Raw genomic sequence first — 17,143 nt, forward strand, 5'->3', positions numbered from 1 at the left:
ACATCCCTGGACCCCATGAACTATTTAGCTTGGTGAATCTGTCGAACCTACACATTTTTGGACTGGAACAGGAAGCTGGAGCTCTTGGCGGAAACTCCACACAGCCAGTCACCTGACAATCAAATCTTGGTCTCTGGTGCTGTGAGGCAGCAGTTCTAACACCTAATCCAGTGTGCTGCTTGGATTAATTTATGAATCTATGAGATTCCAAGATTCCAGAAGGTATTAATATACTTTATGAATTAAAAAAAAAATTGGGCAAAATGTTAAAATATGTTCATGCACTGAGATGACAGAGGGCGTTTTCTAAATGTTGCTTTTGACTTTAAGTGCCATCACTGAATGTTGGTGAGCCTCGAACACTGCTCCTGCTATGCTGCACGAGTACACAGGAATGCAGCAATCTGCAAAGTATTTTGCAGGCTTGTCCCATACTAGCATGTGCACAGTTATAACGAAAAAGCTAAAAGGTGCTGTGCATTTTTGAAAGGAACAGTGGTCTTTTGCAGCTTAGATGTTTCAGTATATTTGAAAGAGCTAGTTGTTATAGGTACAGTTTATGGGAGTAAGAGTCATAGAGATGGAAACAGAACCTTTGGTCCAACTTGTCAAAAATGATGTGTGAACCTATCCAAAGGAACGTGGCCACGATTTTGAAGACCTCTCCAGCTGAAAACCTGAAGACTTGACAAAAATAAGTATAGTCAGTCCTGCTATAACATGTGTTTTGTCTATGCGAATTGGCTTTAAAACGATTGAAGAATTTAGACCATTGTTTGTAGAATTCAAGCTTTCCTTACCTGTATTGGCTGTGTGAATCTGGCCCCTTTAGTTTAAATGTTGCAACTATTGCACGATTTTCTTAACATGATATTGCTTGAGAATGGAACTATTGCGTTATGTCAGAACTGATTCTATTTGCAGCATGGTTTTATCCATAGAACGTTGTCTTACAGCTTATTTTCATGCAGCCATCTACAGCAAGTATCTTGTCTGCCTTTTAACAATGCAGGAATGAAATTGCATTTGCGCAAACCTTTTACAGTATTTGAGTTACAGTCAGCATCTGAAGCCCAGGTGACCATCTCTTAAAATCTAGTCCATATTTTGAGAATATAAATTTACTTGTTTGATTTTAGTGCATTTGAACATTTGGATAAACCTGTTCTCAAGTGTTGATGTGTTGCTGGAGAGTATTATTTCCCTGCAAGGTGATCTTGTGCAAGATTTAATTATCTAAATTATTTTAACTATGAATATAAATGAATTGCTTTTAATGCTTTTATTTTCTAATTGTCCATATGTATTCTGCTGTTACCAAGATGCTAGAAGATAAGCAAGATGGACAATGATCTTTCGTCATCCATCAATACTTAGATGGCCCTTGGAGCTCTAATATGCAGCTTTGTGACCAATTAAGCAAAACTTTGGACACCCCTTATCAGAGAATGCACATGTACCTTAATATAGAAGTGGCCCAAATGGTTTTACAGATAATGGTGGATCTCCACAAAAATAGTGGTGCAGAATTGTAAATAGTTCTTGTCTAATTGAAGCTTAACATGATGTGATCTTCAATGATATATTTGCGCCAGGACTGGTTTTAATATGGAATATTTTTTGTAGTCAACTACTTATGCTGCTTCTGAATGCTAAAACATGTTTTGGATCTAACAGCATCTGAAGTATTCTTCCATAGTTGTATTGATGTAAATTATTTGTACTGAGCTATTTGTAGATTTGTTAACCAGTTGATATAAAGAAAATTCCTCAATATAACTATTATTTCCAGAGTTTAAAAGATGCACTACAGTATATTCCCAATTTAATAGGTATTCAAATCAAACTTCTGTTCGGCAGAGATGTGTAAAAGGCAGAAGCAGTTACAATTTTATTGTTGGCTGACTAAAATGTATCTCTTTGATAAATGAAATTAATGGATTGTGAGAAATAGAAACAGTGAAATCTTGATTCAAATTTTGATAAACCAAAACTACAGTTGTGGCTAAGTTGCCACCTATTCCTGGCAGCAGAATAGGAAATCGATTAGAAAGATGCACTCTGATAAGCCAGGGTTACAGATCGGTAACACTGAATTAGTTGAATTCAGGCATTTTTGTCTTATGGCCATGTCTACTAATTGGAGGAGAGTTATGCCATGCAGCATGAGACCAACAAAGTCACCTGGTTAACCCCTCTGGTACATTTACTTCAATTGACATGGTTTGTCTGCATTCCTGATCTAAGCTTCAAAGGAAAGGAAGATTAATGCCCTAATGAACCTAAACAGCCCAATGAATGTCTACTTAATAATCTAGCTGTAGCTGCAAACACCATGGCAATGCTATGGGATTTTGCACTGCAGCTCAAAAGCACAGAAACCATGTCAATCAAACGTGGCAGACTCTTTGAATGTGATACAATAAGCCAGAATACTTTTTCCAATGCTGACTCCCAATATTTTTCAATGGTTTAACTGTACAATGTGAGGCCAGTGAAGTATGAACAATTTGAAGAACAAGGGCACTGCTCCACTGTTTTTATTTTTCTAAGCACAATTTTTACATGCAAATCGGGTTAAAAAGAGGCTTCCTTGACTATCTGAAAATTCCACTTCATACTAATTATGGGCTTTTTGACTTAACAATTTTACTGCAGAAGGCACTTGATCAAAGTGGTACAGAAGGAGAAAGTGGTTTAAAAGTGGAAAAAAACTTCATCTCTCAGAATGATACTGAGTATTTTGTAATTCCCTTTCAAGTGCAAAGGTTTATTAATATTCTAGGAAGATACTTTTATTTAATGAATACTTGAACTGTTAAGTAACAATCCTAACCTTGTTTACTGAGCATAATTGGTAATAAATAGCCATGTGCGGAAACATCTTTAAATTCGTGGGAGGTCGAGGATGCGTGCCCGTTGCTTTGAGAGGCTAATAGCAGGCAGTGTAAACAGTCAAATAACTTGTAATGTATCTCCATTCTTCTCTACAATTTACTTAATACTGTTATTGATCTCTGCATTGGATTCACAAGTGATGGACCAATAAATTGAAATAAAATTTAGATCAAAGATGAGAATGCCCTGTCCTGGAATCCTATCCCTAAAGGTTGAACGCTCTACTCGAGATGACTATGTTGGGATGCAAATAAAACCAACAGAAACAAATCACTGCCAACATGTAGAGGAAAAATTGGTATTCTCTCCAAGAGAAAAACTGGGCAAATCTAGCACCCTTTCGATACAATATATTCAGGAACCACAAGAATATTTTGTTTGCCAAATTGACATCTTAAGCAAAATACATCTGTCTATGGTGGGCAACTTAGAACAAGCATAGAAAAATAGGCACAGGTATGAAAGTCATCTAGATTAGATTAGATTACTTACAGTGTGGAAACAGGCCCTTCGGCTCAACAAGTCCACACCGACCCGCTGAAGCGCAACCCACCCATACCCCTACATTTGCCCCTTACCTAACACTACGGGCAATTTAGCATGGCCAATTCACCTGACCTGCACATCTTTGGACTGTGGAGGAAACCGGAGCACCCGGAGGAAACCCACGCAGACGCGGGGAGAACGTGCAAACTCCACACAGTCAGTCGCCTGAGTTGGGAATTGAACCCAGGTCTCAGGCGCTGTGAGACAGCAGTGCTAACCACTGTGCCACCGTGCCGCCCACGAATCTACTCTGTGATTGAGCACAGGATTTTCCTGAATGAGTGCAAAATGTTCAAGGCTGTATTGGCAAAATAAATCCTTGGGACATACTGCTTACCCCGAGTTGCTCAAAGTCTTGATCTGCTTTTACTGTGTGGAACTCCTCTAGATCTTGCAGGCAACACACTATTCTAACAATCTTTCTTCTATATCGGATTAGACTATTTGCAACCATAAACCAGACTGAATGTGGATGTTGCATGCTTGAACTTAGGCGTTGCACAGATTAAATCATCACAAATACAACTCAGACTCCACTGTTTTCTTATGGCCTTTAATATTTTTCTTTGTAAAGATTTGGTGTTACAGTATTCGAAAAATACTGAAAAATGACACATTTTGTAAAAACTCTGTCTTGTTCTTATCAGAGCATTTACAAGAATATCAATGTTGGAAATCCACCCCCCCCCCCCCCCCCCCCCCCCCAAGATGAGTGCAGCTCTAACAGCACTCCAAGCATGAAAGCTCCAAAGCACATTTGATTGGTACCCCATTGGCCAAATTCAACATTCACTCCCTTTACCACTGACGCACGGGTGTAGCAGTATGTGCCATTCATAAAATGCATTGCAGTAACTCATCAAGGCTCATTCTGCACCTTTCAAACCTGTAACAACTCCCACTGTGAAGACAAGTGCAGCAGGTATTTGTGAAAACTACAACCAACAAATTCCCCTCCAAGCTCCATACCATCCTGACTTAGAACTGTATTTCTATTCCTTCACTGTCACTGGGTCAAATCCTAAAATTCCTGAACAGCTTGGTGGCTGTTCTTGCATGCCAAAGACTACAATGGATCACCACCTTAAGAGCAATCAAGGATTTGCAATAAATGTTACGATAGCCAGTGAGACCCACATCCTATGAACTACTTAAAACAAAGTAAAGGGAGCAGCTGTTTTATATTTTAATACCATAACATTAGTATTTTAATGAATGTCCTGATGAGAAGATGAAAAGTTTAGATAAAATGTCTTTTTAACAGAATTTTTTCCTTATCTAATTTCCATGTGAAATGCTAGATTATTCAAGATGCAACTTGTTTTTTTTCGTGTGAATTATACCAGAGTACTATCCAATGCTTTGGCATCCACTTCCACCCTCATTGATGCCACTAACCTGAACATTGCTGATAGATTGCCGACGACACGCCCCCTTCAGATTCCACAGCACATCCCACGCCCCAGATGAACGTTCCTTCCATAACTGTCATCATCCCCAGTCCCTCTGCTACCACTCCCACTCGCAGCTCCATCCCAATACCAGGTCCTAGCTCCCAGCCATGGCGAGTTTTCACTATCCCCCAGTCCTCCCCCTCACTGAGAACAAACAATCAGTTCTCAGCAAAGGCCTTGCCTGCACCCCCCTCTGCTCCTGGATCAATAAATTCAACACGCATTGTGACATCAAACACTCTTCCACCGCCTCCAGCTTATATTTTCCATCAAGACTCCTGCCTACCTTCTGAGGATCCCTTCGTCCACCTCCAACACACCCCATCCACCAGGACACCCGTGCCAGTTTGTTACCCGCCCTCGATCTCTTTATTTCCACCTGCCGCCAGGACGTTGATTGCCTCCAACTGTCCATCCCCTTCCCCCACTCCAACCTCTTGCCCTCGCAACATGTAGCCCTGAACTTCCTTGGCTCTAATCCGAACCTCACCATCAAACCAGCAGACAAGATGGGTGTAGTGGTACACTGCTGAAGCCAGGCGCCAACTCGTAGACACCTCCTCCTACTGCCCTCTTGACCATGGCCTCACCTCCCATCATCAAACTATCATCTCCCAGACCGTACACGACCTCATTCCGTCAGGGCATCTTCTACCCACAGCTACCAAACTCATAGTTCCGGAAACCCCGCACTGCCCGATTCTACCTCCTACCCAAGATTCACAAGCCTGACTACCCCGACCAACCCATCATCTCGGCCTGCTCCTGCCCCGCCGATCTCATTTCCACATAGCTCAATACTGTCCTATCTCTCTCTCTCTCTTCTCTTCCCCCCCCCCCCCCCCCCCCCCCCCCCCCCCCCAAGTCTAGGAACTCCCCACCTATGTTCTGGACACCAGCCACTCCCTCCACATCTTCCAAGACATCCAGTCCCTAAACACTTCCATAGACCATGACCAGGGCCTCCAAGCAGTCCCTCTCTTCCTCTTCCGACATCCCCATTAGTACCCTTCCAGTGTCACACTCATTCTTTTGGCTGAACTGGTCCTCACCCTCGATAATTTCTCCTTTGAATCCTCCACTTCCTCTAGGCAAAAGGGGTAGCTACAGGCACCCGCATGGGCCCCAGCTATGCCTGTACTTTTGTCGGTTAGATGCAACAGTCCATCTTGTGTAATTACACCGGCACCATTCACCACCTTTTTCTCTGCATTGGCGCCACCTCGTGCTCCCACGAGGAAGTTGAACAGTTCATCGATTTCACCAACACGCTCCATGCCGACTTGAATTCACCTGGACCATCTCCAACAGTGACCGACCCAACGCTGACATCTTCTACAAACCCACAGCTACCTGGATTACACATCCTTTGACCCTGCCTCCTGTAAAAATGCTATCCCTTATTCTCTATTCCTGCGCCAGTTCCACCATAGAACATACCAGATGGCCGCCTCGTTTAAAGACAGCAGTTTCCCCGCCCACGTGGTTGATGTCATCCAGCTAATCTCATCCATTTCCCGCACCTCTGCCCTCAAACCCTCCAATTGCAACATGGATAGAATCCCCCTGGTCCTCACTTTCCACACCACCAACCTCATCCTCTGCCATTTCCACCACCTATAACCTGCCACCAGAGAAATATTTCCCTCCGCACCCCTATCTGCTTTCCATGAAGACTGTTCCCTTCGTGAGTTCCTCGTCAGCTCCACCCCCCCGTCCCCTCCTAGCACCTTCCTCTGCCACCACAGGAATTGCAAAGCATGCACCCACACCTCTTCCCCCCCCCCCCCCCCGCCCCCCCCCCCCATGACCTCTGTCCAATGCCCCAAAGAATCTTCCACATCCATCAGAGTTTCACCTGCACTTCCACACCTATCGTTTACTATATCCATTGCTCCTGATGCAATCTCTTCAACATTGGGAAGACAGGAAGCCTATTCGCAGAGTGCTTCAGAGAACACCTCTGGGACACCCACACCAACAAACCCTACTGCCCTGTGGCTGAACAGTTCAACTCCCCCTTCCACTCAGCCAAGGACATGCAGGTCCTGGGCTGCCTCCATCGCTACTCCTCACAACTCGACATCTGGAGGAATGACTCCTCATCTTCAGCCTCGGGAGCCTCCAACCCCATGGCATCAATATGGATTTCACCGTTTCCTCATTTCTCCTCCCCCACCTTATTCCCATATCCAACCTTCCTACTTGACACTGTCCTCATGACCTGTCCATCTTCCTTCCCACCTATCCGCTCCACCCTCCCCTGTCACCTATTACCATTACCCCCACCTTTTATCTACCTATCGCACTCTCAGCTACCTTCCCCCAACCCCACCCTCCCATTTATCTCACTACCTCCTTAGCTCATAGCCTCATTCCTGATCAAAGGTTTTTGCCCAAAATGTCAACTCTTCTGCTCCTCATTTGCTGTCTGACCTGCTGTGCTTTTCTAGTGCCACACTCGACTCTAATCTGCAGTCCTCACGTTCACCTAATGCTTTGGCAAATTCATCTTCCAAGTTTGTTCCCTTATTGAAGACTGGACTATTGGAAATAAAGCAAATGCCAATTGTGCACTCATGACATGTAATTTCATCCCTTCCCCACTTTATCTTAATGAATTGAAAAATCTTAAAACCATTAACTCAGAATTAGACAAACAAAGATGGCACTGAGTGCATACCTCTGCCATACCAAGTTCATTCAGCATCATTACTGTTGCACAGCTCTTCTTCAGCGTTTTTCTATCCTTCATTTCTGCTGTCCCTTTAGTGAGGCATGGGCTGTTCGATTTCTGAAGAGCCCAATGGAAGTAATTGAATGTACATTGGTATTTGAATATCACTGAAGAAAGATAATTATAGCAGTGAATGGCAACCCAGTAAACCATGGTGCTCTGTTCATCAAATATATTTTGAACCTTAACTGTGATATTTGGAAATAAATAATCAAAAGCATCATGTGTTTATGACAAGATGAGGCCATGTTTGTACCTTGACGGTTAAGTTTTACTTTCAGCATGAAATCAATGAGAATGCATGACCATCTGTTTTTTAGATTGGATTACTTACAGTGTGGAAACAGCCCCTTCGGCCCAACAAGTCCATGCCGACCCGCCACCCACCCATATCCCTATATTTACCCTTCACCTAACACTAGGGGCAATTTAGCATGGTCAATTCACCTGACCTGCATGTCTTTGGACTGTGGGAGGAAACTGGAACACCCGGAGGAAGCCCACGGAGACACTGGGAGAATGTGCTAACTCCACACAGTCGCCTGTATCGGGAAATGAACCTGGGTCTCTGGCGCTGTGAGGCAGCAGTGCTAACCACTGTGCCACCGTGCCGCTCACTATGTATAAAGTCAAAATATATAATGCCTATGAAACATTTTTCTTAATGAACTTCTCATTATGATTACAAGAACAATTTTAATTTGATAGGTAAATTTCTGTAGAGCATAATTGATGCTCAATATTTTGAAGAGCTGCAGTTATTTAAATCTACTTATCTCATGTTTGTTCTCAGCAAAGAAACCAGATTCTGAAAAGGCAGATGAGAAGAAGAAGAAATTAATATCACCACAGTTGCCTCCAGTGCCACAGTTTCAGGTGAGTTTACTAACACATCAGCAATGTTTTAGGAAATGACATGAAACTTGAAATTAGTGTCAAACTCTCTAGTTGCAGTAATTAGTATTAGTAATCATGTAAATTTTAAAGTGATGGATGTAATTAATGGAGAATTTTTCAAAACAATGAATGCCATTTATATTTTTCAACATGTGTCCTACCATCACCTCTAGAAGTTTTGGTACCAGATTGCATGATTGTTTACAGACTTATTTAGACACTTTGGTCTGCTATCTAATATCTTAATCCTGATTTTACAAGTTTTGAACTGGATCTGTGGCTTTTGAGACAAGGCACTACCTTGTCCTTTGGCTATTTCAGCACAAGCAGCAGATTCTTACAGCAGTTAATACAATTAAACACTTATTCTCCACAGATATGCACTTAAAATTTAACTCATTACCGTAGCAAATTAGACATTACAGTCAGTACACCCTTAAAACTGTGTTCTTGATCCGATCTGACGTTTCCCATTTGCAGTTACAAATTGGTTCTTAGCCTGGTGCCCCGATCATGTCCTTTGACCAGGCACCAGTAATAAGACTCCTACTCGTTGTGCCATTTGTTGTTGGGAAAAACACCAGTCTCTGAGTCAGAATCAGGGTTCAATGACAGTTTATTGCACAAGGAAATACCAGAACTCCGGGGAGCGAGAGAGACACCAACAGCAACGATGATCCGCTGCAAGTCTTCTCTCGACCCAGAGCACATGTCAAGAAACTTTTATACATCTTGTGATACAGTAGGTCAGTGATTGAATTATTGTCTTTGTAACATGGTTTGTTTATGGCAGTCATTGCAGAATCATTGATAGTTTTGATACAGTCTTTGTCAGTTCTAGCAGAGCCTTTGTTAATTTCCACATGGTCATTGTCATTGTCAGTTTCAGTGTAGACATTGTCAGTTTCAATGTCTGCACAGAAATCCATTGCTATAGTAATGGACACTAATCGCTCTTCCTGAGAAGGACAATTAGTGCAGCCCTGGCTATTAGCATTTCATATTGAGTCTGTATCAAGCTGTTAGCATTTCTGTCAGAAGTATTGGCTGGACCCAGACACTTTGGCGGGCAATGTTCGTTACTCATGTGTATTCTCTACTCCACCTGCCTTAAACTAATCAACTGGGTTGTGAGTGCATTGTGCTGGCATTCTGGTGGCCCCAGGCAGTGTCTATATCTGCTCTGCTATCTCTTTCCATATTGTGATCCGGTGGCCATCTTGTGTGTTAAGTTGGCCAACTGATGGCGCAGTGGCCATTTTGTGTGTCCATGTGCCTAGTATCACCCTGCCCCATGCCATCTCCCTCTTCAATCATAAGATAAATAATTTATAGCAAAAGTTTACAGTGTGATGCAACTGAAATTATTTATTGAAAATGATCTGTATTGTTTTAAGTCTCTCATCTGTTAGAATGACCATGTTGGTTTCAGTTCTTTAATATGTAATTCCCAGAACATTTTCAAAGTTACATTCTCAAGTGAACTTTAACAAATAGGTGCCATGTCAGCTCAGATTGAAGGTGTGAGGTGCCCTGTGTGAGACTGTCTGTGCCCCAATGTTCACGCTGATCCTGTTTCTAAAAAAAAGGATTAACAGAATCTTAGATTTTTCATTCAGTTTTTGAGCAAAATAAAATGTAATTCTGCAAGTACAAATTCACCCCACAAACTGTATGTGTGTGTGTGTATATATGTATTTTTTTGGTTGGGGGGGGTGGGGGGGGAGGGTGTGAAGTGTCTGTGAGAATCTATGTGTGACTGTATGAAAGAGAATCTGCGTGAGTGTATGGGTCAATAGGAGTGTGTGCATTGTGTGTGCAGTGCAGTGGGGTCGCCTGTAATGTGACACGAACCCATGTTCTGGGTTGAGGCCCCCTCATATGTACCAAACTTGGCTATTAGCCTCTGCTTGGCCACTTTGCGTTGTTGCCTGTCCCAAAGTCAGCCTTGGAGGATGGTCATCTGAAGGTCCGAAGTCGAATGTCCCAAGTTCACTGTCATGTTCTCCGATTGGGAGGGAACATTCCTAGCTGGTGATTGTTGTGTTGTGTCCATTCTTCCATTGTCATAGCCTCTGCTTCGTCTCACCAATGTATCATGCCTCAGGGCATCCTTGCCTGCAGCGTATGAGATAGATAATGTTGGACAAGTCACATGAGTACATGCAACATACATGGTGTCCCCATGTGTAATGGTGGTATCTGTGTGATACTCTGATATGTCTTGCAGCATCTACCGTGACAGGGTTGTATGGTGTTGTCCTGAAAGCTGGGCAGTTTAATAAGAACAATGATATGTTTGAGGTTTGGTGGTTGTTTAAAGGCGAGAATTGGAGGCCTGGGGAATGTCTTGGCGAAATGTTTGTCCTCATCAATAATGTGTTGTAGGCTGTGAAGAACATGCAGTATAGTTTTTGGCTTCTGGGAAGTATTGGACAAAAAAGGGTTACCTGTCGGTTGCAGTTCGGGTCGGTCTCTGAGGAGGTCATTACGGTTTCTCACTGTGCCACGTCATAACTGGTGGTTGATGAGTTGAGCATTGTACCCCATTCTTATGAAGGCAACCTTGAGTACTTCCAAGTGCCTGTCACATTCCTCCTCATCTGAACAGATCATGTGTATGCATAGGGCTTGTCCATAGGGGATAGCTGCTTTAATATGTTTCAGGTGGAAGCTGGACAAGTGTAGCATCATGAGGTTATCCATGGTTTTGCGGTAGAATGAGATGCTGAGGTGCCCATCCTTACTAGAGATGCATGTGTCCAAGAATGAGACAGACACTAAAGAGTAGTCCATGGTGAGTGTGATGGTGGGATGAGACTTGTTGATATCACTATGTAGTTGTTTCAGTGACTCCTCACCATGGGTCCGGAGGAAGAAAATGTTATCAATGTACCTGGTTGGAGATCCTGCATAGAGAAGAAGTCTTGTTCAAAGCTGTGCTTGAGAATGTTGGCACATTGGGGTGCAAATTTGGTCCCTACGGCTGTTCTGTGTGTCTGGATGAAGAACTGGTTGTCAAAGGTGAAAACGTGATTGAGGATAAAGCAGATGAGTAGTGGGATGGCGCTTGGAGATTAGCAGTTGTCGGTGCTGAGTACGGAAGCTGTTGCCGTGACGCCATCGTTGTGGGGGATATTGGTATAGAGTGCTGAAACGCCCATTCGGACGAGGAATGTTCTCTATTCTACTGGTCCGTGGGTGCTGAGTTTCCGTAAGAAATCTGTCGTGTCACGACAGAAGCTGCGGGTCCCCGTACAACGGGTTTCAAGATAGAGTTATAGAGATGTACAGCATGGAAACAGACCCTTCGGTCCAACCTGTCCATGCTGACCAGATATCCCAACTCAATCTAGTCCCACCTGCCAGCGCACGGCCCATATCCCTCCAAACCCTTCCTATTCATATACCCATCCAAATGCCTCTTAAATGTTGCAATTGTACCAGCCTTCACCACGTCCTCTGGCAGCTCATTCCACACACATACCACCATCTGCGTGAAAAAGTTGCCCCTTAGGTCTCTTTTATATCTTTCCCCTCTCACCCTAAACCTATGCCCTCTAGTTCTGGACTCCCCGACCCCAGGGAAATGACTTTGTCTATTTATCCTATCCATACCCCTCATAATTTTGTGAATCTCTATAAGGTCAACCCTCAGCCTCTGATACTCAAGGGAAACAGCCCCAGCCTGCTCAGCCTCTCCCTGTAGCTCAGATCCTCCAACCCTGGCAACATCCTTGTAAATCTTTTCTGAACCCTTTCAAGTTTCACAATATCTTTCTGATAGGAAGGAGACCAGAATTGCACGCAATATTCCAACAGTGGCCTAACCAATGGCCTGTACAGCTGCAACATGACCTCCCAACTCCTGTACTCAATATTCTGACCCATAAAGGAAAGCATACCAAACGCCTTCTTCACTATCCTATCTACCTGCGACTCTACTTTCAAGGAACTATGAACCTGCACTCTAAGGTCTCCTTGTTCAGCAACACTCTCTAGAACCTTACCATTAATCCTGCTAAGATTTGCTTTCCCAAAATGCAGCACCTCGCATTTATCTGAATTAAACTCCATCTGCCACTTCTCAGCCCATTGGCCCACCTGGTCCAGATCCTGTTGTAATCTGAGGTTACCCTCTTCACTGTCCACTACACCTCCAATTTTGGTGTCATCTGCAAACTTACTAACTGTACCTCTTACGCTCACATCCAAATCATTTATGTAAATGACAAAAAGTAGAGGGCCAGCACAGATCCTTGTGGCACTCCACTAGTCACAGGCCTCCAGTCTGAAAAACAACCATCCACCACCACCCTCTGGCTTCTACCTTTGAGCCAGTTCTGTATCCAAATGGCTAGTTTTCCCTGTATTCCATGAGATCTAACCTTGCTAATCAGTCTCCCATGGGGAACTTTGTCGAACGCCTTACTGAAGTCCATATAGATCACATCTACTGCTCTGCCTTCATCAATCTTCTTTGTAATTTCTTCAAAAAACTCAATCAAGTTTGTGAGACATGATTTCCCACGCACAAAGCCATGTTGACTATCCTGAATCAGTCTTTGCCTTTCCAAATACATGTACATCCTGTCCCTCAGGATTCCCTCCAACAACTTGCCCACCACCGGTCTGTAGTTCCCAGGCTTTTCTTTACTGCCCTTCTTAAACAGTGGCACCATATTTGCCAACCTCCAGTCTTCCGGCACCTCACCTGTGACTATCGATGATACAAACATCTCAGCAGTCACTTCTCTAGCTTCCTACAGAGTTCTTGGGTACACCTGATCAGGTCCTGGGAATTTATCCACCTTTAACCGTTTCAAGACATCCAGCACTTCCTCCTCTGTAATCTGGACATTTTGCAAGATGTCACCATCTATTTCCCTACAGTCTATATCTTCCATATCCTTTTCCACAGTAAATACTGATGCAAGATATTCATTCAGTATCTCCCCCATTTTCTGTGGCTCCACACAAAGGCCGCCTTGCTGATCTTTGAGGGGCCCTATTCTCTCCCTAGTTACCCTTTTATCCTTAACATATTTGTAAAAACCCTTTGGATTCTCCTTAATTCTATTTGCCAAAGGTACCTCATGTCCCCGTTTTGCCTTCCTGATTTCCCTCTTGAGTATACTCCTATTTTCTTTGTACTCTTCTAAGGATTCACTCGATCTGTCCTGTCTTTACCTGATATATGCTTCCTTCTTTTTCTTAACCAAACTCTCAATTTCTTTAGTCATCCAGCATTCCCTATACCTACCAGCCTTCCCTTTCACCCTGATAGAATATACTTTCTCTGGATTCTTGTTAGCTCATTTCTGAAGGCTTCCCATTTTTTAGGCGAACATCTGCCTCCAATCAGCTTTTGAAAGTTCTTGCCTAATACCGTCAAAATTGGCCTTTCTCCAATTTAGAACTTCAACCTTTAGATCTGGTCTATCCTTTTCCATTACTATTTTAAAGCTCATAGGCCCTGATATAGCCAGAGTGGTTCTCACACAGGGTCCCATTGCTTGACGATGCGCTGACCTGATGTGTTGGCTTTGCATATCGTCGAAAAGCAGTAGAAGTTGCCTACGCAAGAAGTATGTGGGATGAGGGCGTCTAGAGAACTCTGAAGGACTGGATCCAAAGTCCTGATCAATGTGTTTAGTTCATGGGTGTGCTGTTTGGTCGAATCGGCCGGTAGTTGCCTGTAGTGTTCCTGGTTGTTCAGTTGTCGGTGCAGTTCCTTGCAGTAATCTGTTCTATTCTGAATAATGATGGCTCTCCCTTTATCTGCTGGTTTGATGAGCCTGGATGGCATCGTGTTGTGATTGGGTGATGTTCTACTCTATCTTGTGGTTACGGTTGATGAATCTGGCATTTATATAATTCCTGAGGGTTTGAGCATACATGTCAAGCCCAGGGGAAAGGCCCTGCAATGGAGTCCAATTTGACTTCTCCTTTAGTCGCCCCTCTACAGATCCCTGTGATGACTGTTCTGGTTCATCGGTGGGCTCATTGCGATCACTGCTGGCATCTTGAAAGAATTCCCAGAGTCTCATTCATCTGAATTCCTCCATGTCTGCTGCAAGATGCATAGGGCCCATTTTGGTGGTGGGGCAGAAATTGAGACCCCTGCTAAGAACTTCAATCTCTTTTGGTTGAAGGGTGTGGTCTGATAAGTTGACTTCTACAGACCGCTCCCCCATACACAAGCTCTCTCTCATACACTCTCACTCACACACCCCCCACACACGCACCCTCTCACAGACTTCTACTCCTTTACACTCACATTCGCACGTATATACATACAGATTCTCTCTGATAGACTTATTTCCCCCCCCCTTCCCTCCCCCCCACACACACACCCATATACATACATGCACATATAAGTTTATGGGGTGAATTTGTACTTGCAGAATTACTTTTATTTTGCTGAAAAACTGCATGAATCCATGCAAGATTCTGTAAATCCCTTTTGTAGAAATAGAATCGGTCTGAACATTGGGACAACCCTCACCCAGGATACTCGCACCTTCAATGCATTATCTGAGCTGACATGGCACCTGTTGTTCAAGTTCACTTGAAAATGCAATTTTTAAAAATGTTCTGGTAATTACATATGAAAGAACTGAAACAAAATTGGTCATTCTGAAAGAAAAGCGACTTGACAAACAATTCAGGTCTTTGTCAATATATAATTTCAGTTGCATCAAACTGTAAACTTTTGCTATAAATTGTGTCTTATGATCTTATACTCTACAGCCACCTGATAAAGGAGCAGCACTCCGAAAGCTCGTGCTTCCAAATAGTGTTGGACTATAACCTGGTGTTGTGTGATTTTTAATGTTGCCTCAGTCAGCATTTATGTGCCTTGGGCTGGGCCTTGTTGGTCTTTGAGCACTGAGTACCTTGGTGGATTGTGTCCTTATTACCTTTGTGTTTGTGCACTGCTACCTGTCAATGATTCTAGGTTCACTGAAGTCAGCTTGAATTCCACTTTGACCTCTTTAGCAAGGTCAGGTAACATTGAGAAAGGCTGCACACCTGTCTGGGGCATTCTTTGTGTGCTGTGTAATTTGATACTTTAGTTTAGCTGTCTGAGTGCACACCTTGTGTTGATTTTTAAAATGAGTTTTGTTTCCTAATATTTGCAGTAATATAATATTATTTACTAATTTTCTTTTGGTTCCAAATTGAAAAGTGTCCGTATACGTGCTTTGTTAATGTAATTATAATTCTTTTTTTCTGTTTAGTTTTCTTCACATTGCAAGTTCATTATTTTCAAATGCCAGATTTATTTCCATCAGAAGCAAAACATGAAATGTAAGAAATTAGTTTGTGTAAAGTTGTAATTGTGCCAGTAACTATAAGTGTGACTTGTATATTTTGTTCTTCATATAGCCTGATAAGAGCTCTTTTGAAGTCAGTAATTTTTTATATTAAATTTCCCCCATAGCTCATTTGCACTAGTCTTGATGAACTCAGGGAACTCATTGCCAAAATGGAGGGAGAGCTAAAAGAACTGGAAAATAATAAGAAGAAATCTGTAAGTAATTGATCTGTTTGCTCTGGAACAAAACTTGAATGTCAAAGATGTTCCAACGAATTGTACTTCCTGTTTTCTTCCCTTTTGGATGTTGCTGATTCAGAATGCTGGTTCATTTTCAAATAGAGGTAGCATCAATTGGCGTGAAGTGTTTCTGGGCTTTGTCAAACATTACTTAGATATAATAGTTTGAGCAGTTTAGAACTTAATTTACACTCCTCAAATACATCTTCAGCTTTTCTTCTGTAGAAGGGAACTATAGTGTGTAATTACATATCTAAAATATGGCAGAATTCCAACTGCTGTCAGATTATATTTTTAAATAATGCTGCCATTTTACATTGAAACAAAGCTTGAAAATCTAGTTCAGGCCTATTGTCACGCAGTGATCCCTTACCTCTGGCCAGAAGGCTTGGGTACAAGGCCTTCAGATGCATGATATAGCATATCCAAATAGACTGATTAAAAATATCTAAAGCTGCAGTTCTGAGCAAATCTTTTTTTTGGGACTAGTAAGATTTGCTTGCTATATACCCCACGCAAATTATGAATTGCTTTCCTTCGGTTTTAAACCCCTCCTTCCACTTGCACTTCTGGATCTCTGCTCAAATTGCCTTTGTTGCTTGCTTTGTTAGTTTTTCAAACCAAAGTTTACCTTTGTGTAGTTAATTAAAGTTCAGACACTCACAGTTCTCTTGAAATTGATCAGAGAAACAAAGGCTAATTGATGAGCAGCCACACTGATGGTTGATGATTTGGAGCACAGCTCATAATGGAAACTTGACAGTTGGCTAATAATAAATTGGGGGAGAGTATTTTTTTTAAAATGTTGAGAACAAGTGAACTAGAGAGATCTGGGAAGTCATGGGGGTTAGGCTAAGAGCTGTTCAGTGTTGAAAAATGTAAAGTTGTAAAAGTAATGTCCGAAAATGAGCTGTGTGATTCTGAAGGATTTAAAGAATTATCCAAAAGGTAGCGTTTTGCTCCATTGTACTAGCTCTTCATCAGAACTATTCAGGGAGTTACATGTCCCTGTGTTTTTTCTCCACAGCCTTACAATTAGTTTTGGTTCAA

At 42.6% G+C, this 17,143-nt stretch overlaps 1 protein-coding gene across 2 annotated transcripts in view; it reads left to right on the forward strand.

Annotated features, from left to right (window-relative positions):
- Positions 1–17,143, forward strand: part of LOC132824481 (uncharacterized protein KIAA2026-like) — a 97,917-nt gene that overhangs the window by 57,920 nt on the left and 22,854 nt on the right. For both annotated transcript variants that reach the window (XM_060839057.1, XM_060839067.1), the window contains exons 4-5: positions 8,429–8,511; positions 15,980–16,069. In XM_060839057.1, coding sequence (XP_060695040.1) covers positions 8,429–8,511; positions 15,980–16,069 — 173 coding nt within the window. The remainder of the gene's footprint in view (positions 1–8,428; positions 8,512–15,979; positions 16,070–17,143) is intronic.

This window comes from Hemiscyllium ocellatum, chromosome 2, assembly GCF_020745735.1.
Source record: "Hemiscyllium ocellatum isolate sHemOce1 chromosome 2, sHemOce1.pat.X.cur, whole genome shotgun sequence".
NCBI lineage: Eukaryota > Metazoa > Chordata > Chondrichthyes > Orectolobiformes > Hemiscylliidae > Hemiscyllium > Hemiscyllium ocellatum.